Genomic DNA, 23,229 nt, shown 5'->3' with positions numbered 1-23,229 from the left:
TCTTACCAGCTGTCTCACAAGCACTTGCACGTACAAAGGGGATGTAAATGAGGTGGTCATGTCAGATGTATACTTTTGGAATCAAATTTCTGGCCCAATCTTTACTATGCGACCCAACATCCAATCACACCTAGTGACAGGGTATGCAGTCCTTGCCCGAATGGAGAGGCAACACTTCCATTCCCATACATACCGAATGTTGATTATTTCATACTTTGGCTCGCCCGGCAGCAATGTACCGGGGTGCTTTATAGGGGCCAGATTTGGGAATGGATGATTAAAGGAGAATGGATTTTTATGATGTTCTCTTTGGGAATGGATGATTAAAGGAGAATGGATTTTTTATACATGTAATCATCTTTTGTCTCATGGACCCATCGGGCCTTTTGTAAGACGTAAATATGACATTCTTTCTTTCTCACATCTGATCGGGAATAAGCTCTCGGTGCCACTCTGGCAGGGTTCAGATCAGCCCCTCTGGCTATCGATGTCATGTTCTAGACTATCACAAATCTGCAGCATGTTCACACGTTACTACATGGAAATCGCCTCCCACAGCTAGCTAGGCAGTTGGCACATGAGGGTCATAGTAGCTGTTCGTATGCAAGCACTACCAGTTGGCTTGAGTCACATAGTATTCAGATGGAGTCTGGACCGTCTCCCTCGTTTTGACTATAGTGTGGACTCCAACCCCCCCCCTCCCCCTTTGCTTGATCTCTTACAGCAGCAGATCAAACGCATCATCTGCCTGGATATGACCCAGCTTCACAAAGACCAGACGTACATATCCCACATTCAGCTTAAGGGAATGCCTCCATTGTCTTTCAAAGAGGGGTTTTGGCATTTGTCAGAGTGATGCATTACAGATATTAGAAACGTCTTGGTTTATACCTACTGGAGCTCATGACAGAGACACACTACTGTGGCAGCAGGCCAAGCTACAGGACAGTACAGAGTTATCCATCACAGATTCCCCACATGAATGAAAAATTACTACTCAGCCCATGCAACATCAGAGACACACTACTGCACCAGCAGGCCAAGCTATGGGACACACTACAGTCATCCATCACAGATTTCTCTAGGCCCCCCACGTGACTGCTACCTGAAAAATTATTTCTCAGCCAACACAACATCAGAGGACACAACAAGATGCAAGATGAGGCACCATAGAGCGCCACCAAGACCTGCCAACTACTCATAGTCACGACGGACCGTGCACAGTACCTTCAGAGATGGCCCCGCCTCGAGATCCTGTCCTTCCTCTCGTCAACTCCAGATTAGGGAGACACTTGAGCGCCACGATGCCACACCTCCCCGTGCCATTGACACTACCTCTATGTATGATGTCATCGAGGAGGACGACATCTGTCATTGCCGACGTATGATTTCTGGTATTACATGAGGTCTTTTAATGCCATTCCATTGGACACGCAGGGATAGTGTAGACGCCCGCTCAGTATCAATTAGTTCCTTTTTTTATGTTGTTGACATACATTTTACTCATGGATCAAATGGAGATCCTTTGACCTCATAGACCCTGGGATCTTTTGTGGACATTATTGGAATCTTTCTTCCTTTCTGCACGTGATCTAATTCAAGTCTAACAAAATATACAAAGCTATTGTGGGGATGTGCTTTTCTATTTTTAGGAGAGTGAGCCATTGATTTTTGAAATATTTGTTAGGTTTCCCAAGGCCTGTACAAGAAGTCGTTTGTATGAGATTTTGTAAGAATCACTTTCTTATTGTGAGGATATCAAATTATGTATAAGGATGAGAGAGAGAGAGAGAGAGAGAGAGAACATCCAATAAAGATCCAATGGGCCTATGAGACCAAAGTGATACAATAATGTCCATGGCATTGATCATGGAACGGAAAATAAAACAGAAACAAAACAAAGCTCTCACTGGGGTGATACAAAACTGTCCATGGAAATCTCATCATGGAATACCAGGAATATGGAACAGTTTTGTATCACCCCGGTGACATAGCTTTGTTTTGTTTCTATTTTATTTTCCACTACATGATGTGTGTGTGTGTGTGTGTGTGTGTGTGTGTGTGTGAGAGAGAGAGAGAGAGAGAGAGAATCTTTTTAAAGAGTGTTCACAAACTGTAAAGGATAAAGTATATTTCTAGTTTTCTTCCTTTGCGAAAATTTTTGAGCCTATATATTTGGTTTTCTAAGAATAATTGTTTAAGGTTTAAAAAGTCTTCTTGAAATTATTGAATTTTAACTCAAAATTTAAAGGAGCCTGATATCGTTTGTGAAGCATGGCACTTGAAATAAAATTGCAATGAAAAAAAAAAATCATGGATGGCAGATCCAAACTATATGAGACCTTGTTTTTATTTTTTGTTTGTCTCAATTTGGTACCCGACCGAAGGCGGCTTGGTCTTACTGCCGGAAGGACTTATACAGCCAATAAAAGAAAAATAGCTCTATGGATAGTGGATTCAAAGTTCAAACCATACGGAGCCTCAGTTATAACTTTTTTCCCTTTCGCCCTATGTTGTCTCGATTTGGTACCCACTCGGAGGCCGCTAGGATCGCGTAAAGGCGTTACACAGCCACAATACCGACAGCAGCCTGTGTAAATTCGAACCCAGGACCTCCCCTCTTCAAGTCACAAGCCCACACCGCTGGGATCATACCCATTGGCTATATGCAGCCTCATTCAAAGATATGCTTTGATTTACATCTCCTCAATTCAAGCTATGAAGTTTATCAAAACAAAGTTCCATGAAAGTGTTTTGAAAGACCAAACACTACTTACTTTGCTTTCGAATATTCTCAATATATCTATAACCATTGGAACAACCTCATTCAATGAATGCCCATAAAAGTTTGCATCAGTTCCACCATCAACAGATACTTGCTGTCCAGAAACAGCCTTATAATTGTTTTGCGTTTCAGTACCATTTGTTAAGCCTCCTTGAGACACCTGAAATTACAAAGGCAAATTGAATTTCACTTTAGTTTGAATCAGTAAGTCTAATTTCCTTTCATTCTTACATGCCACCTCCCACATTGATTGTACTACTTTCACACTACACTAGCCTGAAAAAGATTTTTATTCAATTATTATTTTGATAACTCTCTCTCTCTCTCTCTCTCTCTCTCTCTCTCTCTCTCTCTCTCGTGGATGGGCAGTCACCATACTTGGCACTATATACTGATATTACAGAGTTTTCCAGGTTGAGGGACATCCTCCTTTGGGACTTCAATGCACTGACTTGGAGAAATCAGGTCAGGTTGTTTGACTGTGACAGGAATCTCATCGTCTTGCATGACTTGGATCCTGGGGACATGGGCATTCAGAGGAAATGACAAGACTCCGATAATACTACCTTCCAATGGTAGGTCTTTCTTGGAGATGGGCGCCGCACATGGGCTCATGATAAATAGCAGCATAAGCAGTTGGCCCACGTTAAAAGGTCTCACAAGCTTTCCCCATAAAGGGGGCACTACTAGTACAGTTGACTATTTGATGGGCTCTCTGACCTTAACTGGACACATACTCTACTTCTCCGTCCTTCGCCCACCCATGATTGCAGATCACACTTGTCTTTTGCAATCTCAGGCATCTTTCCCACACCGCCCCCTCGTAAACCCATTTCTGCCTACACAAAGATCCACTTTCACCATGACCTAGAAAATGTTTAGCAAGGTCATCTCGAACCCCAACTCTCCACTCTTGATCTTACTGCTGCACTATCCACCATCACAGCCCAGTTCACCACAATGTGAGGCATCCGAAAGTGCCTCTTGATAGTCTGCTTGTTGATTGCAGAGAGGCACAGAGGCAGACCCCAGATACCTCACAGCGCACTATCACAAGTTTTTTTCATCCGACCCTGGATGGAGACCCTCGACGACGACCACGAGATAGCACTGACATGGATGCCCCTACTCGGCAGACTAGGCAGCACAAACTAATAGCACATGTGCCAACCCGCCTAAAAAGGTGACTCCCTAGAGAGAACGATTCAGGTGCAGCGAGCTAGACAGCCGAGACCCGTTGATCCGGTGAGATGCTCCACCCCACAGCTCCAGATCCGAGAGATCCTCTAGAGATACAGGAGTGCTCCTCCACAGGTAGTGGATGTGGATAGCCTCTATACAGTCATAGATGTCCAGGACTCACCTGGATCACCTCACATTGTACCATTGTACCAGTGGCACTTCTAGGACTGTTGTTTCTTCTCTCAGTTCTGGTTGTTAAATCATGTTTTTTTTTTCATGATTTTGCCACTTCATGGACACACAGTAACACTTTCGCTCTCTTACTCTTTGGTCCTTTGTAGACTTTAATAGAACTCTCTCTCTCTCTCTCTCTCTCAGGAGGAGTAAGGTTCAAGAGGAGCAGCTGTCCTTTTTAGGCGTGGATACTATGACATCCCCACTAACGTCATCAATGCCTAATAGTGGGTGTAGACCTTGCTATCAATATATGCTCCCACACACACACACACACACACACACACGAGCATACATTCACCTGATGTTAATTACAAAGGTTAACTTATGTGTTTGGGGAACACTAGACTAGAAAGCATCAATGCGAAGTGGGATCCCAACCAACGCTCCCTGAAGCTCCCGCCCCCCTCCCTGCTTGCGCTACCTGCACACCTGCGCCCCCGCCTACCTGCCTGCTCTTTCCTCGCGCCTCCCCTTGCCCCCCCCGCCTGCCTTCGCTGCTGCGCCCCCCTCCCTCGCTGCACTGCCCGCCGCCCCTCCGTTTGCCCCCCCCCCCCCCCCCCCCCCCCCCCCCCCCCCCCCCCCCGCCTGCCTTCGCTGCTGCGCCCCCCTCCCTCGCTGCATTGCCCGCCGCCCCTCCTCGCCTTCGCCCCCCTCCCCTCTTTCGCGCCCACCTTCACTCTGCAACGCCCCGCCCCCCCCCCCCCCCCCCCCCCCCCCCCCCCCTCCGCCAGCTCTTTCTCCACCCCTCCCCTCTTGCGCCCCGCCCCCCCCCCCCCCCCCCCCCCCCCCCCCCCCCCCAGGGTTTCTCCTTAGCCGCTTCACCCCCCCCCCCCCCCTCCTTTTTGCGGACTTCCGCCCCCTGGGGGGGGGGGGGGGGGGGGGTTTTCCTTTTTCCTTTTTCTCCGGCCTTCGTCTTCCGCCTCTCTGTGTGCAGCTCGGTTCTTGCAAGATTTCCGCTTTCGCCTCGCCTTCGCCATAGCTTCAGACTCTGATGGAGGCTCCTCCCGCCCCGCCTCAAAGGGACTCATCCGCAGCCCCCTCGCCCGCCCCTAAGGACACCCCCATCAGGCTTTCTCTTTCGCCAGAAGAGGAAGCGAGCCTCACCGCAGAGGTGAAACGCCTCCAGGCTCATTCCACCATCTGCCATATAGTCGGCACTCGCCCCAGCAGAGGGGAGATCCCGGATCTTCTCCAGGCCCGCCTTCTTGCAGATGTGGGCAAGATCCTGGACGTACAGCTACTGGGCCGTGGACATTACCAGATCGAGTTCGAGACCGCCCAGAGCGTGGCCAAGGTCCTTGCCATGAGTCCCCTTGACATCAGGGGTGCTCGGGCTCTCTTCAGACCTTGGCAGCATGGCTTTGACCCAGCAGCGGCTTAGCAGGGAGAGCGCCTTTTTTCTTACAGTTTGCTTCCCTGGACTCTGCCGGGAGTATCTTCCGCTCCTCTCTAGGCTAGGAGCATTGGTAGGCTCGGTACTAGAGACTGGCCCCACAGCAGCTTCAGTGGTGGCCAGAGCAGCTGGGCTACCTTCGGTCAAAGTTTTGGTGTCTAACATCTCCTCCCTTCCTAAGGTCATTCAGCTACCTAGGATAGGGGGGGGATGGATTGATCAGAGAGTGGAGTGCCTCCCCTCAAGTATTTAAAGAACCAAGCACTCTCTTGGTGGAGCATTGAAGAATTCTTGGAGAACTCCTTGGGAAAAACAAGAACATCATCAACCTTCTTGTGTTACTTCCATAGCCACCTTGGAAGACTACCACCGGCACTCAGCCCAACAACCCCCCCTTCAGCCGGCATTTTGTCACCGCCCAAAGCCACTGCTGCCACCCAGAGCCTCCGTCGCCGCCACCCCAGAGCCGCCTGCCGCCGGCATCTCCGCCGCTCCAAAACCAGAGTTTTTGCCTCCTATTTATTGGACTTTTCTGTCACCTGTTGGTAGCTTCCGTTTGAAGAACCCCCACCTCTGGTAGTGAAAGGAGTGGATTGGGAAGAAGAAGCCTTTTGCGGATACTTGAGAACATCAGTTGGATTCTTTGGATTTTGGTACTAGCCTGGTGTAAGCCTCTTGTGGGTCATCCTCATGGTGAGCTCGGCATCAATTATCTTGTGCCTCGACATCGACCCCGGCCTGATCTCGACATCGACACCTTTGTTTCATATTGTATTCATTTGTTGTATTGGTCCTGGCTTGGAAAAGCCCGTGGATTGTTCTTGAAATAAATTCTTGAAGAGGGGGCAGGGCCTGTTCCCCGCTCAGTGTGGTGTACCATGTAAATCCTCAGTTCCTATCTCTCTCTCTCCCCCCCTTCTCTTTCTCTATCTCTCGTATACGTGGTTGCATCTATCACTACACGCTCCGTTGGGCTTACACAACCAGCATTAAACAACAAGAGGTGATGTTTAGCGCATCATTAAATGTTGTGTTCCAGTATTATTTTGTCCAATTAAAACAAGCTGAGAGCATGTAGCCTACCAACCAGTAGCACATATTCATATAGAAGCAATCGTTTGATATTCACCATAGATCAACAAGCATTAATTAAGTATCAAAGCAGAATTCAATCTTCACCGTGTCCAGGAAAAGCTTGAAGCCCCTCTTCAGCATTCAGCCAGCATACATGCAGTCCTACAGCTATCCTGGACTTGCATAAGTGGCCCAACAGAGTCTTCTATAGCGCCCTTGGATTGGTGGATTCTCAGCCGACGCATGGTCTTCCTCGTCGTAACATTGGGTAGTCATAACTCTTGTTCACCATAATTAACTTCAATGCATGTAACAAATCTCCTTCATTTATTTCCAAGAGTGGAAATGTCCTAAATAAGGAGGAATGTAATGTACCTAGCAGTTACCCTTGGGGTTCGGGTCCAATCCAACACACTTAGGTGAGCCTTGGGATTAGGAAAAGCACGCGGATTTGGGTGGCTAAGGTTCACATTTAATTAAACCATGGTTATTGGCTATTTATGACTCGATTGTTATTTATAGCAGTAATAAGCACTATATAAGTGAGTCTTGGGTTATTATTGATTCATTGTGGTATGGACTTGGACCCCTTACTCTTGTCACTCATGGGGACATGGTGGATCACACGTAGTCTTGCCGAGGGCCCCTGTGCACCAGTGGTATGGGACGCCAAGGCAAACAAGCATGGACTTGTGGGAGTGGAACATTAGCCCCTCGTCGTTGCGGACACGAACCTACGGTTGGGTCATGAGCTTGCCTACACCCTTTTTATTTGGTTTCTCTAATCTTGCTTATGCATGTGTATCAGGTGATCCTTGGGAGGAGGCTACGTGCAAGAGCATAGAGAGGCTATAGGTTTTTGGTTCCTAACATCTCCTCCCTTCCGAAGGTCATTCAGCTACCTAGGATAGGGGGGGGATGGAATGATCAGAGAGTGGAGTTTTCGGGGAACCAGTGCTTTATCTGCAGGCAGGTCGGCCACATGGCCAAGGCCTGCCCTCGCAGGAGACCCCGACCTTCACCGCAGCAGCAGGCCCCCGATGGCCCGCCCACAGATGCGGCTCGGCAGGCAACCTCCGGGACACCTGCTCAGCCCACAGAGACCTCGGAGTGGCAGCCTGGACAGGGGTGCCGTCGAGGGAGACAGCCACAGCAGCACACCCAGAGACCGATGCAGCAGCAGCCACAGTCTCAACATCACTGGGTTCCCGTGAGGAACAGCTTTGCTCCCCTCCAAGAGGAGACCCTAGCGCCGACTGAGGACCAGGAGATGCCAGCACCCCTCCTTCGCCCCCACCCCCCCCCCTCCCGCCTCGCTTCCACCTTCGCCTCCTCCCGTTCCCGCTCCGATTTTGGCAGCGGCTCCTTCTCCACCCCCTCCTGCCCCCCCTCTCGCCTCATCTCCCCGGGAGGCCCTGGCAGTTCCCTGGCGCTCACCTGCAGTCCGGCGGACACTGAGCACCGACCTTGCTCGAGCACCGCAGAGGAGACCTACCATGCCGATTCGGGCTTCATGGATATCCTCTATCCGCAGTCGGCTGAGTCGTCTCAACATTAGACAGCGCTCGGAGGCTTTTGATTACTCCTTCACACGGCTTTTTGGAGTGGAGGGCCCCCATGAGCCAGCACCCATCAGAGTTCATGTAGTGATACCTCCGGCCCGAGGGGAGGAGGCACTTGATTCAGCGGTGGCCTTCTCATTCCCTCTCTGTGGCCCTAGCGACCGGGAGTGGACTCTGGATCTCGCTCTTAGCATTTTGAAGACTCAGGCAGTTGAGTTTTCTCACCATGTGAGCGATCTAGAGGTGACAAACGTGATAGGCCAACTATGGGAGTTGGCTCATTTTTTCGTTGATACCGGGAGTGTGGATGCCTCCGGGATTCGACATTTGGTGGTTCGCATAGTGGCAGACTTATCACGCAACCCTAGATATGTATGCATACACGAGGTTGCTCTGTCTGAGCGGGAGGCAATCGCCATGGGGGACAGCCACTGGCGCCTGATCCGAGATTTTTGCAGCACACTGGGTGGGCAGATTCGTAGCCGCTCGGATGGGGACTATTCTCCATCCAAGCCGCTTGCGAAGGCCCACCGTACTGCTGAGACAGCCTCCACCTCAGCAGATCATCCATGAGGATCATCTCATGGAATGTACAGGGCCTTGGCGGTGCACACTATATACGTTATCGTGGTTGCTTGAGGCAGGAGCTTCAGAGATGCCTGGTTGGGGGCAGTATTGATATTCTGATGATGCAGGAGCACCATTTGGGTGAGAGCAGGATCTGGAGATACGGTTCGGTGATGCCTGGTAGATGGAACACCTTTTGGTCTGTACGGTTTGGCCCCTTGCGTGGGCAGGGAGGAGTATGTATGGTCAGTGCAAATGTATGGCGGCAGGCCATTGTGGATCGCTGGATCATTGTGCCTGGTAGAGTCATTCTGAGGATGCATGATGAGCTCTTTGGCGTGCTCAATGTCTATGCGCCCAACCATGCTAGTGCCAGAGCAGAGTTCTGGACCCAGGTTACGGATGCATTGCCAGAGGCCGCACATTGGTGTGTCGGGGGAGACTTCGACATGCTTGAGGACTCGGCCGATAGGGTGGGAGGCAGTCAGGTTACAGTGCACGTCACGGAGCTTGTAGCGTGGGAGCGATTTTGCATGACACTGAGGATCACTGATGCATGGCAGCATGAGGCTTTCTCCCGCTCTCAGGACAGTCTTAGTTTCTCTCGGTCGGATCGCCGACAGGGAGGGACTAATCTATCACGGATTGATCGCTTCTATGTGGGCGACAGGCTAGGGGAGCGAGGGGGCTCCGTCCGCATTCTCGCTAGCACCTCTTTTTCAGACCATGCGCCAGTTATTTTGACACTTGAGGAGAGGACATGGGAGACCAGCTTGCAGTTGAGGACCCCAGAGAGGGTACTTACAGATCCTAGTCTCGCTGAGGACATTGAGAGGATTTGGCATGACAGCCAGAGCTCAGACCAGGATGCAGCAGGCCAGTGTGCCCAGGGACTCATCGAGCTCAACTCTTTTTTGCACGCTGCAGCCTTGACACGGCTGGGACAGACTCGCAAGCGGGAGCGTCGGTTGAGACGTAGCCTTGCTTCGCTTCAGCGCCTTCAGGAGCAGCAGCCTACATGTGAAAGGGTGGCGTCCCAGCTGAGCCAGGCACGACAGGAGGTCAGAGGCAGAGCAGCAGAGACATGAGTTCTACTATCGTCGCCAGGCCTCCCAGTGGACGCAGCTGGGTGATAGAGTGACTGGGGAGTTTTTTGAGATTACTGGACCCTGCCATGCTCGAGCAGGAGTCCGCCAGCTGAGGAGGCAGGACGGATCGGTAGCCACTGAGCCCGGGGAGATCAGAGCCATTGCCACTGAGTTCTATAGAGACCTGCTTTCAGCGGAGCCAGCCACTGAGGCTCGGGATGCTTGCAGACAGACTGTGTGGGCCCATGTGAAGAGGAGGGTCACAGATCGTATGCGCACAGTTCTGGGAGAGCCTCTTTCAGAGGTTGAGCTTGTTGAGTGCTTGAGGGTCCTTCCGCGCCATAGTTGCCCTGGGGAGGACGGATTGACGCCTGCCTTTTTTATGCGCTATTGGGACCTTTTGGGGCCAGGCCTCCGCAAGGGCTTTCAGTATGTTTTGGACACTGGGGTGATGCCACAAAGCTTTTCAAAGGGCTTGATCTTTCTTATCCCCAAGGGGGAGGGAGTATCAGATGATATTCGGCATTGGAGACCTATTACGATCCTCAATACTGTCTACAAGGTCTTAGCAAAGGCCTTGAGTTTGAGGATCCAGCCCTTCCTGGGGGAGTTGATTCATGCTACCCAGACAGGATTCGTCAAGGAGCGCAGTATCCTTGACAACATTTTAACCTTCTGGGAAGCGACCGCCCGAGCTAGATTTCTCGGTGAGGACCTGGTCGTGATGCTTCTCGATTTTGAGAAGGCATACGATAGAGTCGATTGGGGTTTCTTAGAGGGCACTATGCTTCGCCTGGGCTTTGAGCCAGTTTGGATTCGGGGAGTGGCGGCTCTATATTCCACAGCTCGTAGCCAGGTGCTGATGGCAGGAGGACGGGGGCCGAGTTTTGAGTTGACCAGATCAGTCCGTCAAGGGTGTCCTCTCGCCCCGTTTCTTTTTCTCTTCTTTGCTGAGGCTATTTGCATGTATCTAACGGCAAAGGAGGTTGGTTTGAGAGGACTCTAGCTCCCAGTCCGAGGGGAGGACCTGCTCGATGCTGAGTTTGCTGATGACACGGGTTTATTTTTGCATGGCCAGGAGGCCAATCTTCAGCGGGGAGAGCAGTCGCTTCAGTGCCGCTTCGGGAGCATTGATCAATTGGCACAAGACAGTGGCCTTTTGGATCAGTAGCGCTCCCACTCCGGCATGGAGCCCAGACCCGGGTTTTAGATGGATTCCTCCTGGCACAGCAGTGCGGTATTTGGGATGCCAGATTGGACTAGATTTGTCACCTGAGCAGCAGATTGCCCCGCTTCTTCTAAGCATCCGGAAGAAGCTTTTGTATTGGAGTACAGCTCGGCTATCCTTGGCTGGGAGGGTGGTGGTGGCAAATCAGGTGCTTTTAGCGACCATGTGGTACATCACGTCTTGCTGGATCTTCTCGAGCTCTTGCATCAGCCAGGTACAGAGGCTGATCACGAACTTTCTTTGGCCTCGGCGGGATGGTCAGCCAGCCCGGGCTAAGGTTGCTTGGGCAGTTATTACACTTCCGCTGGCCCAGGGGGGCTTGGGTATTATAGATCCAGTTGATCAGAGTAGAGCCTTATTGGGGAAGCTTATTGTTCGGGGGCTGCTTCCAGGCGCTGAGCCTTGGAAAGAGCTGCTTTTTCAACAAGCGGCTGCAAGCTCGGGCTCCCCCAGCAGGGGGCACTTGGGCACCAGAGATACGATGGATCTTCATAGAGATGAGGAGGACAGGCCTCAGTAGAGGATGGGAGGACAGATTTGCCTTGAGCATCCTGCGAGCTTGGGAGTTGCTAAGACCGGGACTCTCTCAAAGACCTCCTCCTTGTGATGAGGAGCAGGCCAGACAGCCGCTCATCTGGAGCCCAACAGTACGCACAGAGCAGGGTCATATGCTGGGTTCTCGGCCTCGTCTAGCCTGGGGACCGTTGGCGGCAGGCCCAGCACGTAGTTTTGGAGACTGGCAGGCCTTTTGCAGTCTCCCAGAGGAGATCCAAGTGGAGAGGCTGAGTCACTTCAGAGGGGGGCTGATTATGAGGGATGACATTTAGGAGGCACTCACAGAGTAGTGGTTCACGCCTCTCGAGCCAGTGGCCCCACGGTGGATGGGAGCCTTTACACCGTTGGAGATCCTGATTGCTGTCAGAGCTTGCACTGAGGATGGTAGATGCCTCTACTATGAGATCCAGGATGAGGACAGACTTCAGAGAGTGGAGGCGGAGTCACCTTTGGTTGCAGAGTGCATTTTTCAGAGGATACGGGTAGTGGCCGCCGCTTCCCGGAAGTGGCATATTGATCCAGACCCTGCAGATGTGGACTCTGATTGGCGCATATGGGCATATGCAGCGCGCCCCTTGGCCCGGCTCCAGTGGGACCCTGGCAAGTACGAGTGGCATGATCCTTATGCATCCCCTGAGGCCACAGAGATCACCTTCTTCCAGTACATTGTTCGGTTGGGGAGACATATTTTGACGGCGAGGAGGATGGTCTCTCCAGCTGCATCGGAGCATTGGCAGCTACAGGGACTCTCACAGGAGTTCCAGGAGGATTTGTGGACCAGGCTCTGGGCTAGTCGACAGGCACGCAGGATCTCGACTTTCCAGTGGTTGGTCGCCCACAGGGGCTCTGCAGTTGGCACCTGGCTTGTCTACAGCGGTCTTCCAGCGGCCTGCGTCCGATGCAGCCACCCTTTGGAGACACAGAGACATTGCCTATGGGACTGTCCTCAGGCACAGCAGATTTGGCTGCGGATGCTGCGCATTCTGGCCCCCCTCTCTCCAGAGGGCATGTATACGTGGGGTGACACTGCTTGGTCGACCTCGTCAGGGCCTGCTACGGGCTACGAGACGGAGCAGGACAGCCAGGCCATCAGATTCATTAGGGGCCAGCCTCACCTCGTTCCTTCACCGGATTTCTCGTCTGCCGGCTGGACACAGGAGAGGGATCTACTATGGGAGCTCCTCAACAGCCTCACCATCTGGTTCACCTGGAGAGCCCGGTGTTTCAGGGCCTTTGAGGGGAGACTCGAGCCACCAGCAGAGACTGTTCGAGGGATTTGGCAGGAGTTGATCCACACCCTGCGAGGACAGTATGACCGCATCCAGAGCGACTCGGATGAGGCGATCTTGCAGCGCCAGGCCTTTCACACCACTTGGCACAGCGGCCCCTTCTATACCCTACACGCGGGTTCCCCCCGCTGGCACTACAGGCCACTTGTTTGGCTTTTCCCCCCTCCTATTGTATGATATAGCCCCTCAGTTCTTCGTACTGATATTTGTAAAAAAAAATTTATGCACCTAGGGAGAGTCTCCCTAGCTACCTTGCTTGGATCTCTGCTTTGTTTTCTTATAAGCAGGAGAGAGTCTTTTGTGGCCCTACGGGTGTTTTTTTTATATAACTAATGAAAGGATCTTTTCTCGGAAAAAAAAAAAAGTATGCACCTTAATAAAATCGTTCTCACATAAGAATGAGAGAAGCCTTATGCTATGATACCAATGTAACTCCCGGTGCCCGGGGGACTAGGACCTTTGACACACTTGTTGATACCATCAATGCTAATTAAAACATTTAAACATGGCCACAGCCTTAACACATATCCATCATCACTTTGCATCAAACATAAAAGCTGGACAAAACATCCACAAATGTTGGAAATGGAACTTGCACACGTGACACCACATAGAGGCCGGATTGGGCCGACCCCCCCCCTCTCCCCCTTGGAGTATTTTATTACCTAAGGAGAATAATATCATGTACAAGCTTTAAGGGCCTTACTCTCCCCATGGGAGATGCCGGATTATCCATATACAATCATGAACTTGTCCTACATCCAATATAGCTATCCAACATGTCCTTCCATAGGTGCACAAACAGCTCATAAACCTGTATAACATTCCATATGTCGCATCCATGAGCGCAAAAACCACCAGCCCATATGGCTCATCCATGAACTCATAAACCTGTATAATAGCCTGTATATGGCATAAAACCAGAAATTTCAGCAAGCTTTACGATTGTTTTACTGAAAAACAGCCATCCGGGGTGTGCAAGACAGTGTAGAGTAGTGAAAATCATCTTCCCCAAGCTGGATATGGCCATGGTGGGCTTAGAAATGAAGAGAAATAGAGAAAAATCAAAGTTTTCAGCCTCCAAAAATCTACTTGAAGCTCAAACTCGCCCAATAGATAACTCTCTCATGTTCAAATAAGCAAGAAAAGGCTACAATGCCATGTGTAGAGCTGAATTGACAAGTGTGAGGGCACTTGTCTCACTTTTATCCTCTTATCTGCCACATGTCCCAAATCCAAAGGCCAAAAATTCCACAATCTTCAGCGCTAAAAATATCCTAGATGATAGCTGATTTCACATCGACGCTTCGGCAATACTCAATCTCTGTCAAATTCCGGAGGCAATGACGCGAACGGAAATTCCATCAGAGATTGCCAAAAATAGCAACTTTCCTTAAAATTTAGAAAATGATCTCTTTGTGCTCCAGCACATGAGAAATACATGTAAGTACCACGTACAAACATGTTTGACTACTCGATATCTCCCAAATCCTCAAGAGTTTGCCATATACATACTTTCCACTTGACACCTGACCTCCAAAGCCCATTTCTGTGTCCCAAGAAACTGTGTATGGATCACAGCAGATGGATTCGTCCAAAGGCCGGGACAACTGCACAAACATGTCACGTGCCAAGCATCCACAATTGGGCAAATCCCAATCTCATCTCACTGGTTCGAGTGGAGACAAGGAGAGCAGAGAGCACTACCAGAGAGGAAAGTATTTGTGGATTCTACTCTATGGACATCATGGAGGAGAAGCACTACATCCGCAAATGCCCAGTATACTATGAGATATGGGCGAGATTCCACTGCCTCTTTCAGGAGGGATTACATTGTCCAGAATCATTGATTTCCCTAATCGTAGATGCTTGGGACTTTACTTTATGAAGCTCAAAAGACACAGGGACTCCCTCATCAGAGAGAGAGCAGTTCAGCCTCGGCACACCTCACAGCGGACCATCACTACCTTCCGGATACAGAATGGCACACCAATCAGTGATCCCATGAGGCACCCAAGTCTGTAGATGCTCCCAGGAGGACTATTCACTAGACACCATAGTATATCAGCCCATAATGCACCTCGACCCCCTGGAGTCACCCTACTGTGCCCACTAGCTACAGTGCACCCAACATCCATGGGCGCTCCACATGGCAGCTCCAGATCAGAGAGATCCTCCGGCATCATAGAAACACTTTCCGAGAGTGGACATGACAAGCCTCTTAACAGGCACCAAATCCCCTATGTTGGATATCCAAGATGGATGAGAATGTACCCCAAACACATGAGCTTCTGTCATGATATGGAGATGTATGCAGATATGCCTATCGTCATCATCATTCCACATGCAGCTAGTTGTCTATGTTTTTCTTTTCTATGATCGAGTTCTCTCATGGAACTTTTGTAACACCTGGTTTGATCTCATAGATCCTTTGGATCTTTTGAAGACGTTTACTATAACTTTCTTTCTTTCTCCAATCCTACATTAGGCATCTCTTTTTCTGCTAACCTCAATACATTATGCACCAAGGCAAACAGATCCATTTAGACATCCCCTCTAATGACAAAGCCTTGCATGGAGAAACATGCGTGCATCCTTCAATAAATAATTTGGAAACATGAACTATAATCATTAATAGTCTTGTTATCAATATGGTACCAAAAAACTGGAAAAGGGCAAGTAGCCCAGACGATTGACATACTTTTGCAAACTTGCCATTAAAGATTGCCACTGCTAAACGCCAGAAGGGTGGCACATATTGCACCACTACCATAGTAAGACGGCGAATCAGCCTGCTTAGGAGCACATCTGACTGCTCAGTTGTTGATTTCGCAATGCTTACATCTGCCGATTCTCTTTCTTGTTCGCCAAACAGCAAAGAATAATCTACATCAGACTGTAATAGCCGGAAAAAAAAAAGCAATAAACATGCCTTCCCTGTCATCTTGTGTAAAGACCCGAACAAAAGATCAAAAGAATTGTCAAATCAGACACCAAATGTTTTCCTAGCTGGGAGGACAAAAACTTTCAAAGGGCTCACATACAGCCTTGTTAGATTCCTGTTGCAGTTGCTTCCATCGAGCATCAGACTGAGCTTTTGCCCATAAATGCTTGTGTAACTTGTCCATTCTTTCATCATGTTCCATGGAACAACCCTCCAAGAGGCTCTGAATACGAGAATTCTACACATAGACAACACCAAGCACAGGAATTATAGCACAAGATGTAAGAAGTAAGCTGCAATGAGTGCACGTATGAGCATTTACTTGAATCGTAAGATAATGCCAAACTGGATCGGAACCTGGCTCCAACTCCAATAGCAACCGGATAGTGCTCTCCAGCTGTTCCATATCGAGCAGGACAAACAGATTTGATGAAACAATCCTTACGTAATAAAACAAATATACACAACATTTTAAATAATTTCTAGCTATGAAAATGCCACATAGAAAGGTTAAGACAAATAATTAAGTAAGAATGTATTTGTTGTGTACATTGCCTTATGACTATAACAGAATAGCTAACTAACAGGCATTTTTTACTGATTCCCTTTACTGAAGGAGAAATACATTACTTGAGAAAAGTCCAAATTTGGATCTTCCATAGATTTAAACATCTTGCCTTTGAACTCTGAGATTACTTTCTCCACTTCTTCAAGCACTCTCTTCAAAACTCTCACCTGCATACCAAGTCACCGAATTGAAGTGCTAGCATGCCTATTCATATCTATTGTCATAAGGCTGCCAAAGATTTCATTGTGTTGTTATTGAACATATCTTAAAATCATTTGCAAGTGGTATATGACTTAGACAGTATCACAGAAAAATATGCTCACGATTACAAATGCTGAAAGATAAATTAGAACTCTATACATGAGTAGGCAGCACTAATGACTTCGCTTTTTTGTATTCTCGCACAGCCAAGTCATACTCTCCTTTGGTAATGTAGGCACGAATGGTACTTGGAAGGTTGAAAAGAGTTCTAAATCGCTGAAGCATTCCCTGAACGGATCTTATACGCTCTGCCTGAACCTGCATCAGTTACAAGCAAACATCTTAGCACCTTCTTATTTGACCTCTAAAAAACCTGCAGAAAATCGTTTCCCGAGTATTACGATGGTTTGTATAATTTTAATCATCTCAGCCAAATAGCCACAACAGATTCAGAAACTGAAAATGTTTGCAAAGAGATGACAGACCAAAAGGAAGGCCTTGTCACTCAAACATGCAGTTCCATGCCTATGTATGCCTGCCTTAGAAAAATCTACTAGAAAGGCTTCTTCAAAAAGACTATCGAAAAAACCTTTTTTTCTCTCTCTTTTTTTAAATAAAAGAAAAACACAAGTAGCACTAGCGTTTTTTTTCAAAAACCCACGCTGCTTTATATATATATATATATATATATATATATATATTATATGGGCTGCCCAGCGTTTTCTTCCCTTCGCTTTTTTTTTTCTTGCGCGATTTGTTGCCGTTTGGATGCCCATCGCCTCTAGCTGCCCAACGCTTCTCTTCGATGCTGCCCAGCGCCCACACGTGCTGCACGGTGCCTTCACTTCTCTCTCTCTCTCTTGCACTTGGCTGCAGTACAGATGCAGCGCCTGCCACGTCAGCACCTGGTGGCAGCGCCTGCAGTCTTGCAACCTGTCTATCCAGCCGCCAGCTGCCACGTGTAAGCGCCACACGTGCAGTCCAGCCTGTGCAGCCAGCTGTACCTGCACACGTGTCAGCTGCCATGTCATCTGTGCCACGTGGCAGTGCTACGTCAGCTGTGCCATGTGTCGGCTGCTGATTGGGGCTGAATCACAAGGTGCCTCAGCTGCTGTTTCCTGCAACAAGGTAAGAGAGACCAAAAACTTGCACACACATGTACACACACACACACACACACACTAAACATGTGTCTGTATCCACACACACATGTACAGACTTACACATGCATTTATTGGATTAAGCATTATTAGTGAACGATTAAACATGCTTAAAACATGATTACAATGCTTAAGATAAAAAGGTAAAATACTCAATCCTATAACATACCCCCCTCTTAAAACAAAGCAATCGTCCTCGATTGTTCATTCAAAGGATCTGCCAACTGAAAACAAAACCTAAGAGAGCAACGAGAAAGCTATGTCCTGCCAACTAAAACAGAACATCTGAATAACATAAATCAAGGGCATCCCCTCGTGAATAGTCATGTCCCCCTGGATGCTTTACTTGCTCCACTCATAGCCATCCCACAGGACCCACAATCAGCAGTACATCATGAACATGAGTAAACACTCATGCATATCAAACGAAAGTCTAGAATAGGCGTCCCCATTCTCTGAAGATAATCGTATATCCATGAATCAAACCATGTGACTAGTACACACATGAATCAAACCATGTGACTAGTACACACATATATCATAGAAATCCCATAGGCAGATATATTGTGAGGTCAGTATCTCGGGTGTCCTGATAAGAACACCAAGTGACTTCCAGATCTCATCCAAGTACTCTGTGACAAAGGAGCGGAGTCACCCCCCTCTTGAGTAAGAGGTAGTACTCCAGAATCCATAACTGAACCTATTGAAGCACTTTCTAAGAAAGGCTCCAAACCAAAAAACTCGAGGTAAAGTTGTAGTATCCTCAGTGAATCTACCAAGTCACCCTCGTCCATCCACTTCGAATCCATAGGTGAATAGTTCACAAACATCACCAGATATCGACGTGAAACTTTTCCTCTGACTTTTCTATCTTTATGTGCCAAAATCTATTCCGGTTAAAGAATCTCATCAAGTTCTTCCACCTCTGGTTGCAGCTCATCAACCTGCTCTGCAGGCACCGCACCTCTGAAAGGTTTAAGAAGACTCTCACAGGAAATGCATTATGAATCTTCCAATCATCCACTAACTGAAGACGATAGGAAACATCACTCATCTTCTCAAGCACCTGAAAAGGCCCATAGTACCACATACTCAATTTAGGATATAAGCTTTGTTTACCCTTCATTTTCCTGAGTCTAGCCTTCTCAAATCTCAAAAGCACCCAATCACCCAAATCAAAAACCAATGATCCACGATGAAGGTTTGCTGCTTTCCTCTGTTTCTCTTGAGTCCTTTGAAGAGCCACCTTGACCTTTTTGTAAGCCTCATCCATATTCTCCACAAAACGATCTTCCTCGAAGATCTTATCTTTTGTATGCAGGATCGGAGGTACTTTCTTTCCGCCTTCCACAATCTGGAAAGGTGCCTTTGCTATCGAAGTGTGAATGGTGTTATTGTAAGCAAACTCCACCAAAGGAAGATACTTTTCCCAGTGTTCCTTATGATCCGAAACATAACGCTTTAGAAGAGCCAATAAAACTGAGTTGGCAATTTCCGATTGCCCATCCGTTTGTGGATGAAAAGAGGATGAGAACTTCAACGAAGTCTTCATGTTCTCGAGCAATGCTCTCCAAAATAAACTCGTCATTCAAGGATCTCGGTCACTGACAATAGATGTGGGCATCCCATGGTACTTGAAGATATTCCTCAAAAATATCCTCACCATTTGCTCTACATTAATCTTCTTCCTGACTGAAATGAAATGAGCCTGCTTGCTGAAACGATCCACAATAGTCTAGATGCCATCATTTCCACTCTTTGTCCTAGGAAGATCAAAGATAAAATCCATAGCAATACTCTCCCACGGTCTATCTGGAATAGGCAAAGGATGAAGTAACCCAAGTGTCTTTTGACGATCATACTTCACCTTCTGACAAATGATGCAATCACGAACAAAAACATCAGCATCCCTTCGCATACTAGGCCAATAAAAGAATGCCTCCAAAGCCTTCAATGTAGCCTCAGTACCACGATGGCCTACATAAGGCGGAGCATGGCATTCTGTCAAAACCTTCTGCCTCAACTGAGATGTGACACACAATTTGTCATGCATCATCAAAAATCCTTCATTAAGAGAATAATGCTCAACTCGCTCTCCTTCAGTCAAACGATCAAAAATCCACTCAAAATCTGAGTCATGAGCGTACTGTTTCCGCATATCGTCAAGTTCATGATGAAAGATAATAGAGACAGCGGCCACATGTGGTTTCCTAGACAAGGCATCCGCTACCACATTCTTTTTGCCATCCACATGAACAATCTGAAAGTGAAACATGGACAAAAAGTTTGCCCATCTCGTATGCTTCTTTGAAAGCTTCGTTTGGGTAAGGAAATAGCGAAGAGTCTGATAATCACTCTCGACAATGAATTCAGTCCCAAGAAGGTAATGCTTCCAAGTAGAAAGAGCATGACTAATTGCAAGAAGCTCCTTCTCATAAACTTGTAAATTCCTTTCTGCCGTGACAGAGTTCTACTCTCATAAGCAATAACATGTTCTTCCTGCATAAAAACAGCTCCAATGCCATTCTCGCATGCATCACACTGTACCACAAAAGGTTTATGAAGATGTGGTAAACCAAAACTGGACCAGTGGTTAGCTTTTCCTTAAGCTTGTTGAAAACTTCCACTTCCTTTACTGTCCACCATCGGAATTTTACATCCTTCTTGGTCAGGTGATGTAAAGGTGAAGCAAGTTCTGCAAAGAATCGGATAAACCTCCTGTAATATGAACAAAGTCCTAAGAAACTTCTCACATCATGAACAGTCTGGAAATTCGACCAATTCTTTATCGCTTCAATTTTTGGTGGATCCATCGTGACACCATCCTTAGACACTATGTGCCCAAGAAAGTGAGTCTCTTGCATGAAAAATTCACTCTTCTTTCCATTGACAACCAACCTATGCTTTCTAAGTTCCTCAAAGACTTTGGTTAAATGCTCTCGATGGTCCTTTTCTGAACGAGAAAACACAATCATATCATCAAAGAAAGTGCCCACAAAAGCACGGTGGGATCGAAAAATCCGATCCATCATCCTGTTAAAAGTCGCCGGAGCATTTGTAAGACCAAAAGGCATGAACAAAAGCTCATAAAGTCCAAAAGTTGTCTTGAAAGCTGTCTTGTGCACATCTTCTGGCCTGATGCGAATTTGATGATATCCACTCTTCAAATCAATGCGACTGAAGTAAGCTGCTCCCTGTAACCGATCCAAAATATCATCGATTCGAGGTATAGGGAATCTGTTCTTGATGGTAATCTTATTCAGTGCCCTGTAATCAATGCACATCCGCCAAGAACCATCTTTCTTTTGTACCAAAAGCACTGGTGAACAATAGGGCGAAGAGCTCGCCTGAATCAACCCTTTGTCCAACAGATCATGCACTTGGCTCATAATCTCTTCTTGTTGGGCTGCACTCACCCTATAGGGTGGCTTATTCGGTGGTGAACTTCCAGGAATCAAATCAATCCCATGTTCCTCAGGCCTAGCTGGTGGCAATTCGAGTGGCAAAGCCACTGAAAAACAATCTTGAAAACTTTTGAGAAAATCCTATCTTTCCTTACCCAAATCAAATAGGTTAGAATCTATGGTATCTTGATTCTCTTTAACAAACAGTAAGTAAACAGAAAGATGTTTCTTTATTAGACGAGAAATGGCCGAGGCCGATACAACAGGAATAGATTCCCCTTTAAGCTTTACATCAAGAGTGTGTTCCGGCTCCTAGAAATGAGCGTGAAAACACTCTCTCTCTAGGTGGGCTAGGGCTACATATCCCCTCGTGAGGTGGGCCAAGGCAGCTGGTTTCATGTTGAAAATGGGTCCCTTATTCTTATTAGTGAGAGATATTTTCCTATTGAAAGTATCTACTACCGCTTTAACCTTATGGCACCAAGGCATACCCAACAAAACATCACAACCCTCCAAAGGCATTATGAAGAAATTATCCTCTCTGTCCGTGTAAGTTTGCACAGTGAGACGCAGTTTCCCAATGATCGGTGTAACCTCAACCGAATGTCCAGGACAAGCTAAAGTAGCCTCATGTAACACACCCATCTCCTCTGGTTTGATGCCCAACTTTGCTACAAGCGCAGGGGTGATGAAGTTTGCACGAGCCCCAAGATCGAAAAAGATCAAAACCTCCTGATCTCGAAGTCTTCCCCGTGCTCTGCATAACTCTGAAGATGCATCCCCTTGCTTCATCCCTATCAAGTCAGGTACTAGCCCAGCACACGGTTTTTGTTTCTTTGCTTTAGGCTCTTCCTATGAATCATGTACGTTTTTAGGTGCTCTCTTCAGACACCTATAGTACCGATGCCCTGCTTCTCCACAAGAGAAACATTTGTTGCCAGCTATAAGCTCTTTCCTTTCTTCATCTGCCCTTTGAGGTAAGGGCTGAAATTTTCTCTTATTGGACTGCCCTTTCTCTCGTGGTTCAATGTTTTTGGTCTCTTTCGATTCCTTTGATGCTTTCTTTGAGAAGAGACATTGATCCTTAAATCCTGAGATCTGACTAGTAAGCATGGCATATCCAGTCTCAGCATTTTCTATCATCTGAGTCATATTGATGACCTTTGTTTTAATGCAATAGTCACGAAGCTCCTTGGGTAACCCATTTCAACAGTTCAAGATGAGGCACCCAAGCTCCCTTTATAGGAGCACACGGGTGTGGGGCTCATAGCAATCTATTGTAACACATCAATAGCACGATTTTGTTCTCAATCGCTGTTATTGTGCACTTTAAATTCTATGTTGTGAAAGATCCTACTTCTTGTGAGAGTACGTTGTATCCTCTCACGGGTCCAATGGGTCAGAAATGGTTTCTTTGATCCCGGGATGTGACTTGTTGCACGGATTGCCTTTGTCCTTGAGCATTGAGGCCATTTCTTCACAAATGCCCCATCTAATGCATTGTTATGGAAAACAGTCAAAATGGCACCCTCACAGACAAAAAACGGCATTTCCCCTTTTGCTTGCACAGCCCGAAACCCATTTTCATCAAGGAAACGTTTCATTTGTAGGGGAACAAGGGGAAGCATTTCAAGAAAGGTTTTACCCTAAAGTTTCCCCTGTTTTCGAGGAAGACCTTGCATTTCCCCTCCAAAACCCTCGATTTTACAGCAATATTAGCTTCTATATTGTTCTTTCTCCTCACCAACACTCTGCAATCATATACTTTTCTAATCGTTGCACTTCCATGTGTTTCTTGATTCTTCTTTCCCTCTTCTTCTCCCCTCCCCCTTTTTTCTGATCTCTCTTGCTGATGTGGCGTCCCCCCCCTTTTTAGGCCTTTTGATTGTCGTTTACGTTTGTGTTTCTATTGCCCTGTTTTCTGCAACTTTGATCTATTGTTAAGCAAGACATTTGCATGGGTACCTTGTGAACACTAGCCATAGGAACGGA

The 23,229-nt window shown here is 47.6% G+C and overlaps 1 protein-coding gene across 1 annotated transcript in view; it reads right to left on the bottom strand.

Moving 5' to 3' along the window:
- Positions 1-23,229, bottom strand: part of LOC147616852 (exocyst complex component SEC5C-like) — a 147,860-nt gene that overhangs the window by 64,478 nt on the left and 60,153 nt on the right. The window contains exons 6-11 of the mRNA XM_086776492.1: positions 16,833-16,991; positions 16,535-16,639; positions 16,227-16,301; positions 16,005-16,142; positions 15,662-15,856; positions 2,778-2,945 (exon numbers count right to left, since the gene is read on the bottom strand). Of these exons, the coding sequence (XP_086632618.1) occupies positions 2,778-2,945; positions 15,662-15,856; positions 16,005-16,142; positions 16,227-16,301; positions 16,535-16,639; positions 16,833-16,991 (840 nt within the window). The remainder of the gene's footprint in view (positions 1-2,777; positions 2,946-15,661; positions 15,857-16,004; positions 16,143-16,226; positions 16,302-16,534; positions 16,640-16,832; positions 16,992-23,229) is intronic.

Source organism: Cibotium barometz, chromosome 37, assembly GCF_041138505.1.
Source record: "Cibotium barometz isolate CiBa-2024 chromosome 37, ASM4113850v1, whole genome shotgun sequence".
Classification (NCBI taxonomy): domain Eukaryota; kingdom Viridiplantae; phylum Streptophyta; class Polypodiopsida; order Cyatheales; family Cibotiaceae; genus Cibotium; species Cibotium barometz.
This window is presented reverse-complemented; position numbering and strand designations above follow the sequence as displayed.